This window comes from Falco punctatus (genome assembly GCF_963210335.1).
Source record: "Falco punctatus genome assembly, chromosome: 3".
NCBI lineage: Eukaryota > Metazoa > Chordata > Aves > Falconiformes > Falconidae > Falco > Falco punctatus.
In genome coordinates this window covers 81,485,754-81,512,234 of record NC_137582.1, presented here as the reverse complement: position 1 = coordinate 81,512,234, position 26,481 = coordinate 81,485,754, and the positions used below count along the sequence as shown (strand labels likewise).

Below are 26,481 nucleotides of genomic sequence, written 5' to 3'. Positions count from 1 at the left end.
AGTCTGGAATCCTACGTTTGTTCTACAACCTGCACAGTACCCCCATTTGCAGAATATGGAAATGACCGCTCTCCAACAATATAAAAACGACAGGCCATACTGTGATATAAGGAAAATTTCTCAGGAGTACTTTGAGGGGGTGAAATTGTTTGCCTTTTCAGGGGAAGAGATGGATAGATCTTGGCCCTCAAAAACTGAATTGTCAAGTTCTAGATCCATTTTCCTTCTGTTTACGTAGGGAAGGGTCATATGCTAACATAAGCTAACATTTCTTGGGAGTTTTTTTTTCAGTACTGTGGCCTTATAATCTCTTTATATGCTTAAATCGGTAAAATGGCATTTTAAGGGACCTAATGAGTCCAATATGCCAATACTACATGCTCAGATATAGGCATATCTGGGCCTTACCTTTCCACAGTAAGGTATAAAACTAAAAAAGAATAAACAGAATTTTCTTTGCTTGCTTTTTTTATAGTTTCATAGCTTCATGAAATGTCTTGGGAAACTAAATGTTTTGCATAAATAGGAAAATGAGATTGGCCAGTTGAAAAAATAAGCTTTACAGAAGAGGAAAAAGGTCAAAATTTTACATTCATCAAGAAGTCTTAAAAAATCTGGATCATCCAGAAAGAAAATACCAACCAATCTGCTGTATTGGTACAGATGTATCTTCATCTTTTCATCTACAATTAAGCTTTCACCTGCTTTTTTTTTTTTTACACAAAGCTAGAGAAAATAAACATGCAAATTCTGCTGTGCTAAAACAGAAGTTTTAAAATTGATTCAGAAATTAAAAATCAGAGTAAATTTTAGTGTGTTGGTACTGTTTACTTTATCACCCACTTCCAGGGGTTGTTATCCTTTGATGGACAAATTTTATGGCTACTGCTTTCACTGTAGAATTGAGATCAGTCCCAAAGAAGGAGTTAAATCTGGATATAAAAAGAATACAATGCAATTCAAAGCAACAAATTGAGAAGGAATTTTCTCAGATAAAAATTGTTGTTGCAAACACATTTATTATGTGAATAATCTTCTGCATTTCATATTCATGAATGTAAAAAATTTAAGTCTCTATGAAACCTACCATTCTTGTGTTGGGGGGTCAAGAAATTTTAGAGGCCTGCCATGAAAGGTGAATGTATCCTACTATCATATGGTAATTGGCCATGAGTTAGCTATGTAAATGGCATAAATCATGTAAGCTTGGGTATGAAGCTCTTTTTCTTCTTGTGGCAGGTATCATCTTTGATACACCAAAGAACAAGACACAAGATTCTAGCAATCTCCTTCCACGACACATTTCATATACAATTAGAACAAGTGTTCTCTACAGCATGAGAACAGATTTGATTAAAAACCCAGTGTGGAAATCTCATCCACAGAAATTGCCAGCTGATGGGTTTAAATACAACCACATCTTTATTCCTCTCCAAGACATGATTGAAAGGGCAATTATTTCAGCACAGACTGGGACAAATACCTTAGAGCCATCCATTCAGGTGCAAGCCATGCCTTACCCTTGTCATACCAGTGATCTGTAAGTAAACTTTCAGCTTTTTAATTCAATATATTATCCTTATTAGATTAATACTAGAGGACTTGGGAAACTACTAGGTCTTTGTAGTGGGTGAATGTGTGTATCTCAGCACAAGACTGAACCAGTATGTTCAATACCAGATGTTACAGCATAGCAAATGTTGTTTAACAGCTGTGACCACAACAGATTATGCAACTTCTGTTTGGCAAATGACCCCTGATGAGCTGTTGGTGGCTATACTGTGGAGTAGTCTGCTGGACAGAGACCGTGTCAAAATATGGTGCAACTAAATTAGATTATGCTAAGAAACCCACTTTCCATCCTTAGTTGTCCTGTTCACAAACTGTAAATTAATCCCTGGTATGTGTTATAATACAGCATAAGTTGATGGAAAAAAAAAAATAGTGTAGAAATGTTCTTTGTAAAACCATGCAAACATCCTGAGTATTAGAATTAAAACTTAGTGGTAATATATCTGTTAAAGTGGAGAAAAAGTTGACTGGCTCTTGGTATTCCCTACTGTCCAAATATATTATTTTGCCATAGAAACAAACCTGAACTTTGTTTAACTTTGAATGGAGCAAGAATGATTACATCAGTTGTACTGTTGACAAATACTAATAAAACTTTATAGTACTAATACATATATTTAGCTTCTTCCATGAAAAATAAGCAATTCTAACCAGAACAAGAATCAACCTTATTACTCATGTCAGATCTTATTTGTGCATACTTTGAGAATAGTCCCAGTATTAATCTATTAACATTCTGCTAAAAAGTATTTTACCTTTGGGGGTTAATAACTGCATATATGTTCTTTCATAGATTCTTGAACAATATAGGGTTTTTTTTCCCGCTTATGATGATGTTAACATGGATGGTTTCAGTTGCTGGCATGGTTCGCAAACTGGTTTATGAAAGAGAAATTCATCTAGAAGAGGTAAGAGGCAGATTAGCCTCTGAAAATAAAATGTATGTATTAAAGTGTACTGTAATACAAAACTTAAACTTTGAAGTATGTTTATGTACTTATAATCCAGCTGGCTTTGTTTTCACTTGTTTCCTCTGAGCAGTAGGTTTTAGTTCTACCTGCCAACTCAGATTCACAACCATTGTTTAAGCATCAGTCTTCTTAATATGCAAGTATTGTCTCTGAGACAAAAAGCAACAAGCAAAACATCCATAAAACGTGAAGCTGGAAACTGTTTTTTTGGAAAAGTCCTTGTGATTAGAATGATTTTTATTTGGGATTCTTTTTCATGTTTTTCTATATGTGGTCTAAAATGATAAAACTTCCTATACCAAATTATTTTTTTTCCATATATTGTGTAATTCTCAGAAATATAAGGGAGGATGATACAGAAAAAAAGCGAAAATTATTTGGTTATATCAAAGGCTAGTCCTAGCATGTCCTAAGCATATGGAAGGACAGGGGGTTTATGATAAGTTTTCTATATGGACAAATATACTTTTTTTGAAGAATTATACTGGTCTTTAGACTGCTAGAGTAAACTTCTTTTAATCTGGGAAATTATCTAATTTCTCTAGACTTTGTGTTCTAATATAGGCCTTATTGTTTTAAAAATGCTTTAAAATATTAAATCAACTTAATAAACTTAATATTCATCATCATATGAAAAATGTTTCATAAGTAGCATTGGCTTGTTTCCAAAAGCTTTTTTTTTTTTTTTTTAAAAAAGAAGGGTAATACATCATACCTGGCTAAATTATTATTTGCATGCTAATACTTAAAGGTTTACAAACATATCCATATGTTACTTTTAGTTCACCAACAGGCTGGGAAAAAACATTTACTTATACAGTGCTGTAGATACTTTCACTACTTTTTAGAGTATAAAAAGGCGAACTCCTCACCGGAGGACCCAGTAATCTGACATCTGGTGCTGCAACCTACGCATAAGGGTTGTGCCTGAGCACTGGTACTCCTCATATTAATATGTGATAAGCTCAGAGGCAGCCCTGCTCAGAACGTGGTTCCAGGAGAAAGCAGCAGAAGGGGTAACACTGGAAAAGAGAGAAGAAAGTAGTAATTTAATGAGAAAATTACATCATTCAGGAGCTAGTAGTGTCTTGGTGGTAACATGTTAAGAGAAGAAGAAAATTTGTTTCCTAACCTTAACTTGCTTTGCTGTGCTGTCTTGCAGTATATGAAGACAATGGGTGTGCATCCAGCCATTCATTTCTTTGCTTGGTTTCTGGAGAATGTCATTGTGCTCACAATAAGCAGCTGTGCTCTAGCCATTATTTTAAAAGCAAGTGGTATCTTTGCTTATAGCAATGGCTTCCTCATCTTCTTTTTTCTCCTGGATTTTGGAGCTACAGTTATTATGTTAAGCTATTTTTTGGGAGCATTTTTTAGCAGTGCTGACACAGCAGCTCTGTGTGCCAGCCTTGTATATATGATCAGTTTTTTACCCTACATAGTTTTGTTGGTCTTGCAGAACCAGTTGAGTTTCATCAGCCAGATTATAATGGTAAATATTTATTTTCCTTTTCTAATTTTTCCTCTCCAATCATGCTGTGGGTTTTCCATAGTTTTGAACTTTAGACTGTAATTCACTTATTTTTTTCCCCAGGTTTCTGTTTGCTTTTCTGTTTCACTGGAAATAAGTCAATTAATAAATACCAAATTGAGAAAATGTTTTGAACGTACAGAGGAATAAAAAAGAAATTATTAGGGAAATTTTGTAAACCTACAGAAAATATAAGGAGGTTGCATTCCTCATGCTCAGAAGTTCTCTTTACGTTTTGATGTCAAAAAATTTGTAATGTTACTGTACTTTCAAGCACACCTGGTGACATGCAACTCCTGGAAGTCATTATTTGTTTGGACAAAAACTAGTGATTGATCCTCTATTGAGTACAATTGGGGATTAGATTGGAAATTTGTCTAGTGTTTATCTAGCTATACATATAGCTAGTCTGAGGTAATATGTTTCTTTGGTGTCAGTTCTTCCATGTCCTTTCCTGTTTTATTTACACCATGTGCTGTTTTATGTCTTTGCATTGTCTTAATATACTATATCCCTGATTGGGTCATCAAATACACCATCATACAATGCAAACCGTATTTCACATTATGGCTTCACTCTTTCAAAATAACTCACATACCAAATTAACCTGGTGGAATAATTCATAAACTATTAAAAAATATGGATGCTTTTTCAGTGTCAGTTGGTAAGATAAAATATATTGGTTCTTTGCATACAAGTAAGCAAGATGTAAGACTACAGAATTCAGGCATAAACAGACAGGGTGGAATTAATTTTTTTTTTCTGTTGCTTTTTTCCCCCCCTCCTTTGGGCCACAGAGAGGGAAAAGTATGAATCAGATAATTTGCACACTTTAAAATAATTTATTTCAAAACTCTTCAGATATCCTGCATTTGCTGAAAATCAGAGGCAGCAGCATGTGAAAAAGGTAGCAATTTTTGAAGAGAGAGGAGAGGCCATCAAGTGAGATAATGAAACCTTAGCAATGTAAAAGGCAGAAACTCAGTTGATGGTAATTAGCATTAACTTCTCTGTACAAAAATGTAATCCATGCCGCTAATGATTTTGAATTTTTTCTAAGTAGCAGCCTATGTTATACTTTTTGCTTCATACAGCTGGCAGGATGCATTCCTTTTGTGTCAAATATTGCAGAAAAAGTATTTAATTGCATTATTTTGAAATAAGATAAAATGATCTTCTGTTTCAGCTCACTCTCAAACTGCAGAACTTTGTCACTGAGTAACACATTAATTGCAGTAGTGTTTTGGATCTCCCCATCAACCTTTATGAGCTCACCAGTGTTTTTCCACTGATCAACAGTCACACTTCCTTGTTATGCTACATCACACTAACTTGCTTGTTTTCCATTTTGTAGTTTTGTGATACAGCATGATTATGTTGCTTCTTGGAAGTCAAATGTTATTGTCTTGCACAAAAATGCTGTCTCAGCATATAGTACCCGGTGTGTGTGTTCCTTCTGCTTCTGTCTCTTCTTGAGTTCTGGTCTTACAAAAAGGAGTAGGAGCACTGCTTTTACTATAGAAAGTATATTTATTTGCTTGCCTTTACAGCGTTATGTATTATAAATTTTCAGTATATGCTAGATTTATGATGGTCTATAACTTGTTATAAAGTTAAATAATGCTTTCCAATATTAATAACTAGATCAATGGTGCTCTTTAAGGTGGAGCAAATACTACTGCAGTATGTGGAACAGAATTGTTAAAATGTAAAAGAAAATAATGACGATTAGTCAATGTGAAACAAAGGTTTTTTTACTTTGTGCTTGCTTTTAGTGTCACAAAATATTTTATTTCATGGAGCTTGTTAATGAAATTTTATTTGATGTTCACATCCTGTTTCTCCTTTGGTGTTGTAGTGTCTTCTTTCTACAACTGCCTTTGGGCAAGGAGTATTTTTCATTACATTCTTTGAGGGCCAAGAAATAGGTAAGCTCACCAGTTAGAAGAAAAGTTTTGCAATTATTTAAAAACTACAGCTGGAAATGTTTTTCATTTTGTTCAGAAAAAAATATCTCTAATAATGATTTAAAAAGGTAGAACATAATAGGAGAAAAACTTTTTAGTGCCCCTTGAAAACAGCTTGTGCCACTTCCTGGCAGTAAATGAGAGTGCTTAGCATTGCTCTGTTTGCAGTACAGGTTGGAGGAAAATCTCCACATCCTGTTAGATGACAAAGTGAGTGTATTCAGCCAATGAAATTGTTCTGGAGATGCAAACCCAAACTTCATATTTAGTGAAATTCAGTAGAGCTACTTAAGGGCGATCATCTGACTGAATATTATTTCACTCATTGAATGTGTTATTTCTCAGTCCAGTGGAAGACGTTTTGGCAAGGCATTTAGAGCAGTTTATTGGAAATGCTCACTGGTGTCAGTGGCAGCTCTAATGGTTGATTTCTGGTGAGGATATTAATAGGGAGTTTTGTAGGATCACAAGATGGTTGAGGTTGGAAGGGACCTCTGGTTGTCATCTAGTCCACCCTGTTGCTCAAGCAGGGCCACCTACAGCCAGTTGCCTGGGATTGTGTTCAGATGGCTTTGGAACATCTCCAAGGTTGGAGACTCCACAGCCTCTCTGGGCAACCTGTGTCACTGCTCAGTTACCCTCACAGTGAAAAAGTGTTTCCTGATGTTCAGAGAGAGCTTCCTGTGTTTCAGTTTGTGTCCATTGCCTCTGGTCCTGTCTCTGGGCACCACTGATAAGACCCTCACTGTGTTTTCTTTGTACCCTGCTTTCAGGTATTTTTATACATTCATAAGATCCCCTTGAGCCTTCTTTTCTCTAGGCTGAACAGTTCCAGTTCTCTCGGTTTTTCCTCATAGGAGAGATGCTCTAGTCCCTTAATAATCTCTGTGGTCCATTGACGGACTCTCTAGAACCTCCATGCCTCTATTGTACCAGGGAGCCCAGAACTGAACCCAGTACTCCAGGCATGGCCTCACCAGTACTGAATAAAGGGGAAGGATCACCTCCCTTGACATGCTGGTAATGCTGTGCCCAAGACAGCCGCGATACTAATTTTCTTAGTGGCAAGGGCACATTGCTGGCTCATTTTCAACTTGGTGTCCACCAGGACCCCCAGGTCCTTTTCTGCAAAGCTACTACCCAGCTGGGTGTCCCCAGCATGTACTGGTTCATGGGACTGTTTGACAGGTGCAGGACTTCCAACTTATTAAACTTCATGAGGTTCCTGTCAGATTGTTTCACCAGCCTGTTGATGCCTCTCTGGGTGGTAGCATGACCCTCTGGCATATCAATCACTTATCCCAGTATTGTGTCATCAGCAGACTTGCTGAGGATGCACTCTGCCCCATTATCCAGATCATTAATGAGGATGTTAAGCAGGATCAGACTCAGTATTGGCCCCTGGGGTACATCATTAGTTACTGGATTTCAACTAGACTTCACTGTGCTCTGGGCCTGGCCATTCAGCCAGTTTGTAATCCACCTCACTGCCTGCTCCTCCAGCCCAGAACTTTATTAGCTTCCTTAGGAGGATCTTATGGGAGACAGTGTCAGAAGCCTTATTGAACTCCAGGTAGACAAGACCCACTAGTCTCTCCTCATCTAACAGGCCAGTCCTTTCATCATAGAAGTTTAATCAAGTTGGTCAAGCATGACTTCCTCTTGGTGAAGCTATTCTGACTACTGATGATGTTCTTGTCCACCAAGTGCCTGGAAATGGTTTCCAGGATTAGCTGTTACATCACCTTCCCAGGGGTAAAGAAAAGGCTAACCAGTCCGTAGTTCTCTGGGTCCTCCTTTTGCAGATAGGAGTGATATTTGCTTTCCTCCAGTTTTCAGGTACCTCTTCCAGTTGCCATGATTAATCAAAGATCATCGAGACTGGCCTTGCAATGATGTCTGTCAGCTCCCTCTGTGCTTTTGGGTGCATCCCATTAGGGTTCATAGACTTAATGTGTGTGCAGTTTGCGTAACTATTCCCTGACCTGAGTCTCTTCCACCAAATGTACATCATCCTTGCTCCAGACTTTTCTCTTGGTCTCTGGGACCTGGGATTTCTGCAGACTTGCTAGTAAAGACTGCGGCAAAGGTGGCATTCGGTACCTCAACCTTTTCCACACCCCATGTAACCAGATCCTCTGTCTTGTTGAGCAATGGGTCAACGTTTGCCTTAGTCTTCCTTTTGTCACCTATGTACTTACAGAAACCCTTCTTATTGTGTTTGATATCCCTGGCCAGATTCAATTCTGTTTGGGCTTTAGCTTTCTCCACTTCATCCCTGGGTGCTTAAACGATATTTCTGTACTCTTCACAGGTTATCTGTCCTTGCTTCCACCCTCTGTATGCTTCCTTTTTGTGTTTGAATTTGGCCAGGAGCTCCTTGTTCATGCATACAAGCCTCCTGGCACCTGACTTCCTTCCTATTCATTGGGTTAGACTACTCTTGAGCTTGGAAGTTGTGTCTGGGTTCACACGTGCACTAGTGTATAACACAATGGAGGTTTATGAGAATATAAAAAACAGGAACAGTGTAAGTTATTCACTCTCAACATAATGCTAAGATGAATATTTAACTGTTATACATTGGAAAAAGATCACCTTTACTTTGTAAAGCATTTTGTATGTTTCTCCTGTATGACCTTATTCATACTCAGCCTGAGTAGCAGCTTGCTTCTGCAAGCTTGGAAGCAGCTGGTGAAACCCTTACTCAGCTACTGTGCAGGTGCGGAAATGCATGAGAATACCCTATTACGTTTATATGTTAGGAAGAAAAGAAATATTTGGAAACTGCTTAGATGCTCTAACAGGTTGCTAGATCTTTTAACATGGTGATACCAACTATCCCTGAGCTAACAGCTGACCCTATAGATGCTGAAGTTTTAGAAAAGTAAGAAATGAACACCTCAGCCCTTGATAAATGTCTACAAATGTATGTATCTAAATATACAAAGGGTTGTAATGCCTTTATACTTTTACTACCATGGCAAGATCAGTATTGACGTCAGTGGATATTTCAAACCACTACACACTGAAAAATATCATAATGATACAAAAGTTGTGAAGAGTGAAAGAGACAGTTGCAGGAAATAGTATTTAAATATCCCACCAGTCCCTTCAACAAAATGATTCATCTTTACTGAAGAAAGGGCAAAACATGCTTTGTGGAAAAACTGCTTTTCTTGAAAATTGTAGAAAAAGAATTGGAGAAACAGTATCATGACCCACTGTACTGCAAACAAAGCAGCATTTTCAAAAGTGCAATGCTTTTTGTAAATCTACAGTTTGGTTACTTTTGTTTTCCATTTAGCAATATGGTAGCTTTCTGTAGTACTAGTGATTTGTACCATCACAGAATGGTTGGAGTTGGAAGGGACCTTTGTAAACCATCTAGTCCAACCCTCTGTTAAAACAGATTCTCCTAGAGCAGGTTGCACAGAATCATGTCCAGGTAGGTTCTAAATGTCTCCAGAGAGGGAGACTCCACAGCCTCTCTGGGCATCTGGGCAGCCTGTTCCAGTGCTTTGTCACCCTCAAAGAAGTTTTCCTGATATTCAGATGAAACTTTCTGCATTGTAGTTTGTGCCCGTTGCCCCTTGTCCTGTGACTGGGCACCACTGAAAAGAGCCTGGTCCCATCCTCTTGACACTTGTCCTTAAGATATCTGTAGACATTGGTAAGATCCCCTTTCAGTCTTCTCTTCTCTGGGCTAAACAGTCCCAGCTCTCTCATCCTTCCTCTTGAAGGAGATGTTCCAATCCCCTAATCCTCCTTTCTTCCTTTCATGTCTTCTGCAATGTAATAATTTTATGAAGCAATTATTCAGTGAGTTTGTTGTTCCAGTTTACCTCTGAATACAGTTAGTGCTCACAAATACTTGCTTCTTAGAATTCACAGATTCAAGTTTTCAGATTAAGCATTATATAAATGACTTTAAACTTTGTGTAACCCATTTTTATAATATCAGCAGAATGACATAAGCCTTATTTACTGGTGAGGTCAGTGCCCCATTTTGTCAGAGTTGTAGTTCTTTTTCTTATGCCAAATTAAGGGCCAGCTAAAACTTCATAAACAGCCTTTTCTACAACAGCTTTTCTGCATTCTCCCACCAGCAGTGTCACCTGCTGTTCTAAACAGAGGCTTGTAGAAGCATAAAAAGTCACTTCTATTCATTAGGATTACTGTTATTAACTATGGTCTTTCTTGTGTCAGTGCTTAAATACCCAGAAGTGTGTAGTGATGTGTTTGTGATCTTTAATGCTGTACTGATTTAGCACTGACCTTTTAAAAATAATAATTATTATTACTATTACTACCAGGAATTCAGTGGAATAATGTGCACCAGTCAATGGCACAAGGAGGATACATGACCTTTGGATGGATATGCTGGATGATGTTCTTTGACTCCATTTTATATTTTATAGGTGGCTGGTATTTCAGCAATATTCTTCCTGGTAAGATCATGGACTTGTTCTTATTTTATGTTTTTGAAGAAGTTATTGAATGGAATGGATAGAATTGGCTTTTCTCATTGAATGCAACTAAAACAAAAACATATCTTATTCTGAACCAAGGTTTGATATGCAAAACTAGGCGATTATCATTAGGGACTGGGTAAGAAAGTCTTCCTACATACATAAATATTGCATAGTGCTAACACATGGACTAGAATTTGTAGCTGGGCAGGAAATAGCTTTTGTTTGCTGATGGAAATGACTAATATTTGAAAGATTTAGGAATTTGTTGGTATTTTACAATAACAGAGCTCAGTCTAGTTGCAAAACTTCCTGTGAATATGGTGAATCTTCTGAGTCAGTACTTGGGTTGAAACCCATGAACCACAAGTTTTCAGATCACAAAGACTTCAAACTGCCTGGTAAATATATCCCAGTCAGTCCACAGTCCAATGCATAAAGGAAACTAATTAACTTTCAAGTATATTTTCAGAAAGTGGGACTTTTTTTTTATTAACCAAGTTTTATGAATATTATGGAGTTGGTTGATGCATTTTTAATCGTAAGCTAATGCCTCACTAGCTGTTTGAAATTTACCTTTCTTCTGATTTGCATAGGTCACCTTTACTTCCAGCTACTCTCTGTTTGTTTTAAAAATGTAAAAATAAAAAATGAAATTTTCATTGAAAGACAGGGGTGTGTGGAATATACAACTGAATTTTACAGACTTTAGCTTAAGTTGATGTCTGCCCTTCAGTGTCAATGAAATGCGACTCCAAACACACAGAGTGTATTGTGTGATCGGTAAGTGAATCCTGGAAAGATTGGGCAATGCCAAAGTTTAGGTTGTGTGTAGGAATGTATTTTTTTCCCCTTCTGTTTGCATGCTACAATAAATGTTTCTTATGCTGTCTGATTTGTTTAAATTGTGCAGATAGTAATGGAAGAATAATCTTTAATGATTGGCGTAATGGATTATCGTTTAATGAAAAATAAGACTGTTTGCCTTGGCAGGCCATTTGGTGCATTTTCTTTCCTCTAGGTTACAAGATTATGTTAGGCTGTGACTACATATTGTTGGCTTTATGATTGTGTTGCACTTTAAAGATGATTTGGAGGTAAAGCAAAGCACAGTATCACTGAGGACTGATTATTTTATGGCAGGACTTGCTGTTATGGCCAAATGACTTCTTTCCCCCCCTTTATTAAGGTTTGTTAAGTGCAGCTAGGAGTTTGAGCTAATTAAATGGTCAAATCAGCTCTTCATAAGGGACAATAGGACATTAGTAGCCTACAAACAAATATGAAATGAATATAAATTTTGCAAGAGTTTTTATCATAATTTTCTTCTAGGAAAAGTTGGATTAAAGAACCGATGGTACTTTCCCTTTACTGTTGCCTACTGGAAGAACCTGTGTGGTGCAGAGAGGAGGAAGAGGCATCATCTGAATTCTAATATGCTTTTCTTCAATGAAAACTTCCAAGAAAAAGGTTTGTAATCATAATAGAATTTTAATAAAGTCTTTTTTCTGAATGCTGTGCTGATTTTTTTCAATCAGCTTTTATCACTGCTTGGTCCTTTATTAGGTGTTTAGATCTTGTCCCTTTCTCTCCTCCATTATATAATGTATACTACGAACATCATATACTGTTAATTGTGCAGTCACCAGTAATGCTTGAATCATTCAATTAAAACTATTGTACATATATATTTATTAAAACTCTTTAAAAAATGTAAAATAACTGTCTCTTGGGTTCATCCTGTCCCAGTGTATTGCTTCTTTGCTTTTTTAGGTTCTTCTGAAGCTCCTTGAACCTTTTCATCCCTTACTGAATCTGAAAAGTGTTGTGCTTCATTAACACTTTTTTTTCCTCTGCAGTTTGATTTTCTTCCTCCTCCTCCTCCTCCTCTGCTCTTTTTATTTGCTTCTCGTTTAAGTGGAAAAATTAGCTTTGTTCATTTATTTCCCTTTTTCTTATTTCCCTCTTCTATGATCACTGTTCTTTCTGTCTCTGCTTTTTAGACTTTTGTTTAAAAAGCTGCAGGTATTGTACCTAATTTTTATCTGCCTCCAGATACTTTCACTGCTCCTCTATTTCTTTGTTCACTTGCTTAAAACTAATTTAGATTTTTAGTGTTTTTTTTCCTCTCTCAGATCTCTTTAAGGACTTGCTTACTTCTGATTTGTTTTGTGAATGAAGTCAGTCACCCTCACCTATATTCTCTCTAGGGCATCAGAAGAACATGGTGGGTTGTTGGGGGTTTTTTGGAAGTTACAGTGGTTTGGAGACGATCCAGTTGTCTGTAGCGTAGGTGAGCAAGCCAAACAACTCAGCAGTTTTGTGTATTGATATCTCCTCCAGAAGGGCAAACTTGAAAATTTCTTGTTTCGTGCTAATATTTGTGGAAAAACTATCAGTATGAATTTTGTCTGAATTTCTGCAATTTGGAACAATTCCATTTTGTTGAGATAATTGTCTTTGGTCCTTACATAAAATGAAGACTTCCCTTTGGTTTCACCACACCCTCTGCGGAGACTAAAGAAAACCCCCTTTTCTCTGCCTGAAATGTTACTAGCATGGGCTCTGGCTCCAGCCATCCAAATGATTGCCTGCAACTTTGTGGATCTGTTCGTCTCGCCTCTCCTCTGCTTAAACTGATGCACCTCATGCTTGGTAGTAAATTGCCTTTTTGTGCACTCTAACATTGCCATGCATGCAAAGGAACTTACTCTCTTTCATTAGAATTGGGCATCCTTGTACTGATAACAGGATAAAGGCATTCATGGATAATTTGCTTGGAACAGCAAAATGACTTGCTCCCAGGTAATTTCTCCATTTGTTCTATATGGCCCAGGTAAGGGCTGATTCAGTGGGGTTGGAAAGCGCTTTGGAAATCAGAGGTGTGACAGGGAAGGGCTGGTGGGAATGTAGGTCCTACAAGCTGGAACTACAACTACAGTAGGGCTGGCAGAGATCTGGGTGCTGAGTACCCACTTGGAACTCCTGTTAGGAGAAGTCCTAGGGTAATCAATTTAATACTTTCAAGCAATTTAGAGCTCTTCCTCTGAATTTTATCTGAGATACATTGTCTGAGGCTCACTCTGTATTTAAAGGATTTTTTATTAAGTTCCAGGATGTACTTCAAAACTTGGGAAGCAGTGGAAAGGGCATGAATAATATTTGTTTAGTGGTTTTAGTCTGCAGACCAAAAGATAGAGAAGCTAACTGGAGGAGAGATTCATGAAATGTCACAGGTGCTGGTGTCTTTCTGTAAGGTAAACTCAAGCTTCTGGCAAAAGTTCTTTCTAAACTTAACATTGTGAAAGGAGCAAAAACCCCTTTTTCATTCACAGCCTAAAGAAACCAATCCTTGACCTCATTGCATAATTTTTAATTTGTAATCTGATTTATATATTTTTATATAAAGCATATTTCTATTTCCTTGTAGCATTTGTTTATATTTAATGATATATAAAATTATTACATAAAATAGAATTATACATAATAGATTTTATATATAAATCTATAATTTATATATTTGATCCATAAAGTACTGTGGTGGTTTGACCCTGGGCTAGATGGCAGGTACCCACCAAAGCTGCTCTATCACTCTGCTCCTCAACTGGTCAGAGGAGAGAAAAATATAACAAAAGGCTTGTGGGTTGAGACAAGGACAGGGAGATCACTCAGCAGTTACCATCACGGGCAAAACAGACTCGACTTCAGGAAATTAGTTTACTTTATTACCATTCAAATCAGAAAGAAACCCAGCTTCCCCCCACCCCTCCCTTCTTCCTGGGTTCAACTTCACTCCTGATTTCTCTCTACCTCCTCCCCCTGAGCAGCGCAGGTGAATGGGGAATGGGGGTTACAGTCAGTTCATCACAAGTTTCTGCCACTCCTTCCTCCTCACACTCTTCTCCTTCTCCAGCGTGGGTCCCTTCCACATAGTGCAGCCCTTCAGGAACAGCCGGCTCCAACATGGGTACCCCACAGGGTCATAGGTCCTGCCAGCAAACCTCCTCCAGCATGGGCTTCCCACGGGTCACAGCCTGCTTTGGGCCTCTGGCATGGAGTCCTTCGGGGGCTGCAGGTGGATATCTGCTCCACCATGAACCTCCATGGGCTGCAGGGGGACAGTCTGCCTCAGCATGGGCTTCACCACGGGCTGCAGGGGGATCTCAGCTCCGGTGCCTGGAGCCCCTCCTGCCCTCCTTCTGCTCTGACCTGGGTGTATGCAGGGCTGTTGCTCTCACATACTCTCACTCCTCTCTTCTGTTGGTGCAGATTTTTTATTTCCCTACTCCCCTGTCCCCCTTAATATGTTATCCCAGAGGTGCTACTGCTGTTGCTGATGGCCTTGGCCAGCAGTGGGTCTGTCATGCTGACATTGGCTGTATCAGATATGGGGGAAGCTTCTGACATCTCACAGAAGCCACCCTTGTAGCCCTCCACTACCAAAAGCTTGCTATGCAAGCTTCCAGGCTTTGGTCAATGGCAGCAGGGATCACACGCACACAGACACACAGACACACAGACACACACACACTTAAATTCAGCAACCTTCTTGATCTGCTGCTTTTCCCCATACAGACACAGCACCTCCAAGCTGGAGAGGCCCTTGCATGGAAGAAGCCAACATTGGTGTCATGCTATTGTCTCTCACCAAAGAGCACGAGGATGGCCAGAGGGCTGCTGTTAAAGATCTCAGCCTCACTTTCCACAGAGGTCACATAACAGCGCTCTTGGGACCTAACGGAGCTGGCAAGACGACAGTTATGTAAGTCTGCCGTTTAATGCTGTTACACTCCCCCTGATCTCTGCTATGCATCCTCACTTCAAAATGTTTCTAAACTCTTTCCTATGTCCTATTTTTCCTCAAATAAATATTTAATAAACTCCCCAAAGCACATGGAAAGTGCTATATGTCTACGACAAAAGGCAGTGTAATGAAATAGTGAACCAGGTCCTGTGTGCCAATGAAACCATGATGGAATAGTTCAGGAGCAGCTTGAATAGGAGCTGGGCATGTCTAGCTGTGGAGTTGAACATGTCTCAGGGAAGTGTTCTTTTCTGGCATCCCATATGTACTCCTATCACATGGAGACTGTGGAGTTTTAGGGGATTTTGTGCTTTTTTTCCTAGAAGTTGCAAAGAAATTCTTTCTTGGCAGTTGACCAGAAGTGAAAATAACAAAATGAAAATGACACTTAAAAACGCCTCAGTTAAGAAGTCTATGTTTTTCTACATTTTACGTTAATTTTGATCAGCTTTAATAAAAACAGTGATGCAAAATGGGATACAATTAGGAATTACTCCTCAACTAGAAAACACACATGAAGAAGGAAACAATGGTCTGTTATATTTGGTTGGGAAAAAATTCATTTTGTTTTGGAAGTAAGGAAATGAAGGATTGTTGAGATCTTGTTTTTGGTTTTTAAAAAAGGCCAAACCACTAGTGGTGTTTATGTGACTATGCTCCACTGAATTGGTGTTGCTCTAAGGATGTTAAGATGTGCCTCAGGATATCCAAGTGTGAGCTACGTAATATGGTCATTACACATGCTCTTACTGTTTTTTTAAATCTTTTTCCTGTATCAGATCACTGTTGACTGGTCTGTATCCACCGACCTCTGGTACCATTATTATTAATGGGAAGGACATACGTACTGATCTGGCTGCCATCAGGACACAGCTGGGTGTTTGCCCACAGTATGATGTCCTGTTCAACATACTGACGGTGCGAGAACACCTACTGCTTTATGGATCAGTGAAGGCACCTGGCTGGACAAAGGAACAGTTGAATCAGCAAGTCAATGGGTAATTTTTTCTTTCATTTGCTGCAATTTGTCAAGTAAATCGTTAGTGTCTGTTGCAAGCCACTCAAACAAGAAACTGCTAAAGCAAAATTGCAAGTAGAAGCGAATGGAAATGGAAGGTTTTCCATGAGTTTTTATCACACTTCATGTTCTGAAAATGTGCTTGAAAATACATTTCCTGGTTTCTAACCTTTACTTGAATGTATTTGTAGTGCAACTGTCAGTGTTTAAAAACCTGGTGTATAGAAACATCAAATAATCATGTTTGTGTAGAGATGGTTAGCCTGGTAGCAGCTGTAGTGGTCCTGCCTCATGCTGTCTGCCTTACCTCCGTCCTTGCTGGAGGGCTGGATAGAAAGTGAACTGCTGTGTGCTCACCCTGAGCTTTCAGATAAGTCAACACTGACTTTATGTATTTATCAATCCTGTATTCCTTCACCTGTGGTAGAGGGAAGACTGGAAAACAAGAAAAGGCAGATGAACTAGTAAGTAAACCTTACAAAGTGAGATCTTGTTCACTAATAGCAAACTTAGTTTTTTGAACTTTAGGAACAAAATGTATCCTCTTCTAATAGTATGGCAGTGCAAATAGTTTCTGTTTACCTTCTGATTCATGCCAGACTGTGTGGGGGGCTGGGCACTTCCACGCTTCAATGGAAATAAATGCCAAGTTGGTGGAACTTCTCCTTAAGTGTGCAATTAGGCATATGCAGACACATTTGTGGCATAGTGGCTTTCCTTTTTAGTAGCTAATCATAAAAGCCTGTTACTTTAAAATTTTGATCTGAAAACTCTCTGGTGTGGGACACTGCATTCTCTCCAGAAACAACTGTCTTAAACAACCAAGACAAACTAAAGCTAGTGTTTGGTTAAAATTTATGCAAAATAATATTCTGTATTTTACTGTGCTTAGACTGCTGAATTTTAACTTCGGAAGCACCCTGTTATACTAATGGCACGTAAGAATACTAAGGATCATGCAGGCCTTGCTACTAAGAAAAACAATTATTTTAAAGACAATGAATGCTTTAATATACTTCAGACAAATTAAAAAAGCAACAAAACAGTGAAACAAAATTTGCTTTTTATTAAGCAAAAGAAGAGGGCTTTTAAAGAGATTAAGAATAATTTTTCTAGATATATCCATACAACAATTATAGAAACCTGTTTTCTTAAAAATAAAAAAAAAAATTAAGAGTAAATTGCATGTTTTACAGACTATATTCACTCAAATAATTCAGGAGATTAGTTTAGGACTATTGATATTTTTATGTCTTGCTTGCCAGGCTCATAGCAACAGAAAGCTTTGAGGTGAATTGTTGCCCTGTAGGTGGGTTTATTACCCAGTGTGCAGTGCCATTTTACAGAATGAGTCAAGGTATTTCTGTTCCTGTATTCTAGTTAGTGCAAAATAGAGAGCTAAATGGTAACCCACAAATACCTAGCTCCTCAGTTGTCCAAATTTTACACTATTTATACAGTTTAGCATGCAAAGACACTAGCCTGCATTGGTTACAAGCTACCTAACTCCTCCGTTACCTTTTATTCAGTTTCCTATTTGTCAAATAATTCTGTCACTTCTCATGTTAATTAGTTTGCATGCTCAGTCTCAACTTCTTTTTGGGTCTGGGGGATTTCTTAAATCAGTCGTCAATAATCTATCTCCCCCTGCTGGAACTAACCTTTCCCCTAGTTTTTGCTGAGCTCATTCCTCATGGTGAACTTCCAGTCAACTGATCTATCTTGTCGAGGTGCTTCCTTTGGAAGTTACTCTTTTGAAGAAAGTATTTATCAGTGCTCAACAAAGCACTTGGCAGGGTATACAAAAATACTTATATCTTGAATTAGCCATTAACAACTCATTTGTTTCAATTGTCTTAAAGTCAAACTTGTAACAATACATTTGATTTTATTAATCATATGATGTCACAATGGCTTGAATATTCAGTGTGACAAAAAATAAAATGATGGTCTTTCAATACTGCCTTTATTGAGCACGTTTCCACACACTGCTCAGATGCAAGATCATCAGAGGGCAGGGGCTGAATAGACAATGTCTGTAAGGCATCTCCTAGTCTTTAACACAGGAACTAGATTAGGTTGGATTAAGTAGTACCTTTCTGCCTAGGGATTACTACTATGTTTACTTCACAGAAACACATCTTAAAAAAAATAAAAAAGGGCAAAAACCCTGCAGTGTGACCTTATTTAATTCAAATGACTACACATTTCGTAAAAACTCAGGTGTTTTTAAGGTTTCTTTATGTAGTTGCTGAAACTGAAGCACTATTTGAGTTATGAAACTAACCATCTTTACCATGGTTTAAGAAACTATAATCTAGAGTTTGCTGAAATCATTGGACAAATTGGTATTTATTTCATTGGACTTAATTTCAAAACTTTCTGTTCTTATCCTGCACAATACTTATCCAGAATTTGTATTTCAGTTGGTGATGAGTGTTTATACTTTGTAGGTAAAGAGTTAGTTGGATTTTTCTAATATTTTTTTTTGTCATCAAATTGTATAACCAGTTGGAGGTGGTGTTTTTTTCACTTTCCATTTACAGTGACTTTTCAGTAATTCTGCTCTGAGTGGACATTATGTGACTGGAAAAATTTTTCAAAATTGGTCTCGTTTCAGAGTTCTGGAAGATATGGATTTATGCCAACAACAGTACAAACCTGTTGGAGCCCTTTCTGGGGGAATGAAAAGGAGGCTATCAATTGCCATCTCCTTTATTGGAAACTCAAATACAGTTGTTCTAGATGAGCCCACCAGTGGAGTAGATCCATGTTCTCGCCGTAGCATCTGGGATGTTCTTCTGAAGTACAAAACTGGTACAAAGCTTATACACAAAATTTGCTGCTTATTTTCCTTTCTGGAATTCTGTTTTGATAAATTTAAACATGGTATTTTTTTATATCCTGCATGTAATTTTTTACATAATATATAAAATATTAATATTGTTATTCGGTAACTAAATACATTAATTTCAGAAATTTAATCAAACTTGGGAAACCTTAAAGCAGCCAAGTAAGACTGCAAGTATTACCTGCTATTTTACAGAAAGATGCCTAATTTAATAGAAGATTGAGCTTAGTTCTGAGTCCTGTCCTGAAGCTTCTCTTTTCTTACTTTTTTCTTTTTTATTAGTCTCAAAATTATTTTGGGGTTTTCATTTCCCATTTTGTGCATATCTTTATATAGATGCATCTATAATGCCAATGAATACAGACTCATCAGTCAGTCAGCTACATTAATCTTTTAAGTGCCATAAGGTTAGAAACTGATTGTGGGAAGCAAACTGTTCAGCTAGTGAGCGCTCGATTAGCTGTATTAACTCACAGCGAATGATCCATTGAAACAGACACTGCTGTTATGTGGTCTTAAGGAATCCTTTTAGCCTGTAAAATAACTTAAAGTGGTAATGGCTTAATGTTGCTTACTATGTGTAATACAAGGCAAAGCAAGTTTAGACCTGACTCTAACTCAGACTGTAAATCTGAATGCAGGTTTTGTTTATGTCTTGCAATTATGTTTTGAAGGGACCTGAAACATGTTTCCTTAAGGTTAAAGGATCCTTGTGAAAGCAAGATGTGTTTCTCTAGAAACCAGGTTTTCTAGACATGTACCAATCTTTCTGATGCAGGTTGCACACTGATCTTTACCACTCACCATCTTGATGAGGCAGAGGTGCTCAGTGATCGCATTGCCATCCTGCAGCGTGGCCAGCTGAGGTGCTGTGGTTCTCCCTCTTATCTGAGAGAAACATATGGCCAGGGACACAGTCTGACACTCATAAAAAAGGTATACTAAAAATGTACTGTACGGAACTCAACAGTGTCTGCCAAGCAATAGCTGTGTATATTCTAAGTGAGCTGTATGTCCCTGCCAGGAAGTAATATGTGATATAGATTATTAGAGAACCAGCAAAACATGGTTTTATCAGTTTTCTTGGTTGTTTTGCATGGGTGGTATTATTAGTATTATTATAATTATTAAGAACTAAATGAAATCTTTGAAAATGATGAATTTCAACATTTACCTGAAAAGGGATTTGTCTCACTGTTCTTTATTCCTGACAAGTAGTCTGCACCTGAGGTTTCACATACTTTCATCAATGGAAGTATTCCTGTATGAATTCTACTGTCAAGTCCATACTGCTGGTAACATTTAATTTTTTGTGCATTATTATCTTTCTTTCCTCATAGCCCTCTGTGTTTGAAATCCAGGATCCTAAGCATATTGTTCAGGTCACATCTCTGGTACAGACCCACATCCCAGAAGCCTTCTTGAAAGATAACAGTGGGACTGAGCTGACCTATGTGATTCCAGAAAGGGCAGATAAGACCTCTTTTAAAGGTCTTTTTCAGGCTTTAGATCAAAGCCTTCATCATCTACATGTGACTGGCTATGGCATTTCTGACACCACCTTGGAAGAGGTACTTATAGTTTTTCTGTGTAATGGTATTTGCTTGCTTAGAGAATCCTGTATTGGCTTCCATCTACTCTTAATTGTATCTTTCATATTATACAACAGTTTATTGTTTTCTTGTGTGAAACATGTTTTCTAAAAAAACCCAACCCAAACCAAAAACCTCAGATGAAATATATACTTTATATTTTGCTGTGCTGTGAATTTCAGCACCTACTCTACTACAACTTATTTCTTATTTCAGGAATTTGATGTGAAGACTGATGAAGTGTGTAACCCTTAAACCTATGTTTCTGCATTTGCTTAAGGAAAATCTAATGTGTCATTGATTTAATGAGAAGCACTGTTCTGAATCTCTGGCATTGGAATGAACTTTGAACTTGTAAGGCTGGAGGTTCAGTTCAGGCAGCTCTTGAGGCAGAAAAAAATTGCTGACAATGCTCTCTGACTTACAAAGTTCTAAAGCTTAGGACTTGGTAAAACTGTGTGGCAAAATCTCTAAAAAGTATTTTATGTATATACTGAGAAAGAGATATACATGTATACAGTAACATATATGCACTCTAATATATGCATATATGTGTGTGTGTGTGTATCTAATGGACCAGACAAAGAGACTCTGTTATGCTTTTTATTTCTGAATTTAGCTCTGGGCAAACTGCCATATCAGTGAGAAGTTATTTGGTTTGGACTGTTTTTATCCCAACTGTAACTTCTAAATAAAGATTCCCTAACCCACCACTGTTTAAGTTCTGTATTATAGACTCTTCTGAAAATATTTTTTTCCACTTATTCAAATGATGATGGGAGACTAATCTCAGTATTTTTTGATGCACAAAGAAAAACCCCTCTTTTTATTTGACAGCACAATTAACCAGTATTACTTTGTGAAATAGATTTCTCAGTGATTACCTATCGAGTTAAATATAAAGCTGGACTGTTTTCTAACAGAAAATTTAATATATGCTAAAAAAAAATCTCCACAAAAATAATCAAATCCAGATTCCTGTACAGTGATTTTTTTTAAAAAATATATATAGCAATAAATACTTAGTATAGAAAAGAGATGTATCCCTTCTCCCTCTGTTCCCTGGAAACATATGTGATAATATGATATAGTACTGTGGTCAGCTAGAACACAAGATCCTCTAGGGACGATGTTTACCTTTCCTGGTTTTATGAAGATAATACACTTTAAAGCTTGTCAGACATCACTTATGCATTGTATTTTTTCTGTGTGAGTTATACATATAGGAATTAATGGGATCAGGTATTTGAAAATATATCAGCAGTTCTGGGTTTGTTTTGAAAGTTTAGAATTGTACATCTTATATAATCTCTGGAAAAAATATAAATAGAACTGCAATAATGCAAGCAAACCTAAAATGACAATTGTTCATGAAATTTATTGAACAATACACCACCATGTGGAGTTTCTGTATCCTGAAGTGGCCCACTGGGACACATCTTCAGGACTAAATTGATTCGTTACATAGTTTTTTAGGACGCTGCACAAGCATAAAGGATATGGTTTTGCACATTTCTTTTTAAACTGCAGTCCAAAGAATAACCTACCACAAGGTATGTGTTTTCCTTTGAAACTAAGCTCCATACAACTGAGTTATTGATGAAGAAAAAAAATAAAAAAGCATCTCTTCGGTGTTATAAATGACTACAGTATATAAAGCTAGTGTGGCAAGCATTTGCTATGCCAATGGGATGGGGGGGGGGGGGGGGGAAGGAAGGGCCAGGAATATATCATACAAGTTTAATCACCATTTTACTTACTGCTATGAAGTAAATTACATTTCTGTTACACAATTCTATAAGGCAAGTCAAAAGCTCATTGAAAATGCTTATTGAAAAATTGTTGGTTTCTTTCAAATTATATAGGGTGATTAATGTGCTATAAGAAAGAATACTGTTCACTGACAAACTTTATATAGATTCTGAGGTAATGTATCTGTTGATAACCTTTTGGTTACATTCCTGTGAGACTCCTGAGAGAGTCATAGGACTTTCCAAAACTGGCATCTGTAAAGTAAATGTGAAGTTGCCATGGAATATGAGGAAGCTGCCCCAGTGTGCCGCATCTGTTATTCAGTTGAGAGCTTACTTTTGGTTGTTTTCTGCAGAGGAGGTTAAAAAAGGCTTTAAAGGTGGTGTTAGTTATTGAAGTATCATTCTTCAGCTTGAAGACTTAATGCGTTAATTTGAGGTGATTTCTGTCATCTCTGCAACTCATCATTAGTCATCATTACAACCTCAATTCTCCGTTTTCTTATCAACAGCCTCCCTGCACTGGCAAGTAAATGGATAGCACATAATAGTGCTATTTAGTCTATTCAAACAATTCAATCTGGAAACAAAGAACTCTGACTTTAAAGGAAAAAATGCGTTATAATTTGTATTTTACCCTTTCTTCTTGTTCTCTCATACACTCATCATTTATTCGTTTTCCGTCTGAGGGACACTCAGGCTCTCTAAAATCATACTCTTCAAGAGAAACCAGGCTTCCATTCATAATTCAAAGGAGTCGTGAAGTTCTAACAAAATCAGTTCCTGACACTTTCAGATCTCTGTAATATTATAGTTGCTTCATTTTAAATATCTTTTCCAACCATTTGTATTTGTGTGCTTCATAATGCTTGTAACTGAAAGAGTGTTAACAGAACCAAAAGGAGGGTAGAAGGGTGTTTAATTAAATTAAGTGTATGCTGAGAGCTTTCTGGAGGATGTTTCACTTTCTGGCAACTCTGGAGAAGCTTATTGCTTTCTTGCTTTGCTTTGAGGAGAGAACAAAACATTGAAACATCTTTACAGAGTAAGATGTGTCAAAATACCACTTAATGGAGTACTGCTTTAAATTCTCTTCCTTGAAATGACCAGAGATTTTGCCCCAAAACTTTCTGGGGAAAGTCATGTACCTCCTTGAAATATTTTAGCTTTAAAAGACTATGTAGCTTCTAATGAGATTCAGTTTTGTTGAGGGTGCTGTAACAAACATCTAGTAATGGCACAATCATATTAATCTATTTCACTGTAGTATTACCATCTGGCCAGACCTTTTTTCTAGTAGAAAAAAGCACTTCCTATATCTACTGTATACTACTCTCTATATATACACTATTACTATATATTATATATTAATATAATTCTATATTAGAGTGTATATACATATATATACACACACACACACTATTACTATACTACTATATCAGTCTGGTGGTTTGGAAGAAGTAGCCAGGGCGGTGGCTGCTGCTTGCAAGTAGGGCAGTCCTCCTCAATTGCCAAGCACGAAGACTTGCTCTCTCCATCCTGAAGGTGACCGAGCTGGTCCTTCAGTGCCTGGTGTGGAGCAAGCTCACAGGTGCAAGTGCTGGAAGCGAGCCCTGCTACTCCTTACATATTTTAAGTACTTTCCTCGAAAGCATACAGGGTTTCTTCCTGTGGCTTTGAGCTGTGCCAAGTGCCTGTCTCCCTCTGTGTATGCATATCTAAGTCTGACAGTCAGAATTGTTCCTGTTTAGCAGATGAACATTTGCAAGCAGGTCAATGGTTCTCAGTCAACAGTCACCCACAGTGAATGGCTCTAAGACTGCTTCTGCTCCATTCTGCTTAGTGAAACACACCTGTAGCTGCAGGAGGCTATACTGAGCATGGACCGCCTGGAAAGAAATATAAAACCAATGTGAATAGGAAATGTAGTAGGGCCCAGAAGTGTTGCTAAAGTGTCAGTCAGAGATTTTGGATGATAGACTGTCTATAAGTGTTGGTTTGTTCTGGTTTGGTGTTTGTTTTTTTTTTTTTTGTTTTGTTTTTTTGATGTCTATAGGTGTTGGCTTGGTTTTGGTGGGTTTTTTCCCCTCTTTGCTTTCTCTTTCTTTCAGCCATTTTGGTTTTCTGCATATTTTCCTTTCAGATGAAGATGGTTTTAGGAACGATCAGTTAGCTAGAACAGTGTCCCCATGCTCTGCAGTGAAGTGTCAAGGATACTGTGCCACTTGGTTCGATGATGCTGTCCCAAAGAAGAAATCAGGAAGAAATCAGGGAGTAGCTGCCTAGTACAGCTTAGAGGGGGTGCAAGAAATGTCTTTTTCCTCAAGTACCCCTACAGACAGCTGTCTGGACAAGTCCCTGGTCAGATATGGACTTGCTAGCCTAAGCAGGAATTACGAAGGCATGTAGGGAAAGGCATGCTCTGCTGAAGCCCAGGAGATACCTTGTCTTGTTGAATTTATCCAGTCTGTTAGCTATGGGAAGAACACATTGTCACTCTGTCATGGTGTCTAATCCTGACTCTTCCAGATACGTGTGTTTTGGGGTGTACTTACTCTGCTAATACCATAGTTAGGCTAATATTACTTCTGTCCACAATAGCCTGTGCAACATTAGATAAATTGTCATTTCTTCTCTACACTATGGTCCCTAATGATTCCCATTCTTAATGGGATGTTTGAGAGCTACCTGGATATTATGGGGAGGACTGGACAATGCAGGTGGCCTTTTGCTTGCAGAGCTGTATCAGAATAGCTGTAGAAGTGAAGCCACAGTAGACAAGAGTATGTTTTAGAAAAATGTTTTGCTGTTCTGCTGCTTTTCTAAGGCATAGCTATGTCTTCAAGTGACATAATGTGACTAAAGAAATGTCCGTCTGCAACCCCAGCAGAAATTTTGACACTGAAATGAGTATATGCAGGCAACATTTTGTAGTGTAACCTATGTCCAAGCCAGAGAGGAGCAGTTCCTTTGTAGTTTTAGTCAGATCAGTTTAGTTTGGTTTGCTTGATAGAACTGATGTATAGAGGAGCCATCAGCAAGCAGATCCAAGGCAACAAATTAGAATGTGTCTTTGGGCAGTCAGGATCTCCCTTCAGGGTCTAATATAAAAATGTCAGGAGGTATTAATTTCTTCTGGCCTTGCAGTTGCTAATGGCCAAAAGTGTTCCCTGAAAGCTGGCAGGTAACAAATGTAACCAATAACCACTCTTAAATGGCAATTGTATTGACCAAGCAAAATAGGGTTTATATAATAGTCAGACTTCAGCAAGTAAAAAAATATCTTCCCAAAACAATAAAGCACTTCAGATTGACTGGTTTTTATTTTCTATTGTATGAGCTCCTTGGAAACAAGGAATTTTTTGTTATAGCTGATATCAGGTTCTTTTGTGGGAAGAAATAAATAGTTTCTAAATGATTTCTGAAAGTCACGCTGTGGTTACAATCCAGCTCAACCCAAACAGAGAAGAGAAAGCAAGAGAAGGCTGTCATCAAGAGAAAGCAAAACTTTATTTTCCTTGTACTTCTGTTGTTCGGTTAGAGATGCTCATGGTAGCTGTATTTTACGTTATTTTTTCTTTTATTGCTTTTTATCTCAAGTTCCTAGATCACTGTTTAAATTGCAGTTTGGGTTAAGATAGGATTAATTTTAATTTTCATTTGAGCTTACAAGAACTGGTGTGAATGTTAATAACAGACTCACTATGAAAGCTGTTCCAAGCTTCTGCAAGGCTGAGGGACTCATAAATGAAATAAATCCCTATGAAATTTAAAGGACTTTATGTGGACAGAACTGTGAAGCAGCATTAAGCAAGTACTAGGATGAACAGTAGGATGAACAGAAATCTATTTGGCAAAGAGTATATACCATTTAAATAGATCTCATGATTATAAAGTTTGTGAATTCTGCTGGGGATTTAACACATTATCTTTGAGTCCCTTCTGATGTGTG

The 26,481-nt window shown here is 37.7% G+C and overlaps 1 protein-coding gene across 2 annotated transcripts in view; it reads left to right on the top strand.

Annotated features, from left to right (window-relative positions):
• Positions 1 to 26,481, top strand: part of ABCA13 (ATP binding cassette subfamily A member 13) — a 218,324-nt gene that overhangs the window by 84,111 nt on the left and 107,732 nt on the right. For both annotated transcript variants that reach the window (XM_080379025.1, XM_080379026.1), the window contains exons 30-40: positions 1,240 to 1,540; positions 2,366 to 2,480; positions 3,706 to 4,035; positions 5,933 to 6,002; positions 10,358 to 10,492; positions 11,846 to 11,983; positions 15,089 to 15,275; positions 16,097 to 16,315; positions 18,956 to 19,152; positions 19,965 to 20,122; positions 20,527 to 20,757. In XM_080379025.1, coding sequence (XP_080235151.1) covers positions 1,240 to 1,540; positions 2,366 to 2,480; positions 3,706 to 4,035; positions 5,933 to 6,002; positions 10,358 to 10,492; positions 11,846 to 11,983; positions 15,089 to 15,275; positions 16,097 to 16,315; positions 18,956 to 19,152; positions 19,965 to 20,122; positions 20,527 to 20,757 — 2,081 coding nt within the window. The remainder of the gene's footprint in view (positions 1 to 1,239; positions 1,541 to 2,365; positions 2,481 to 3,705; positions 4,036 to 5,932; positions 6,003 to 10,357; positions 10,493 to 11,845; positions 11,984 to 15,088; positions 15,276 to 16,096; positions 16,316 to 18,955; positions 19,153 to 19,964; positions 20,123 to 20,526; positions 20,758 to 26,481) is intronic.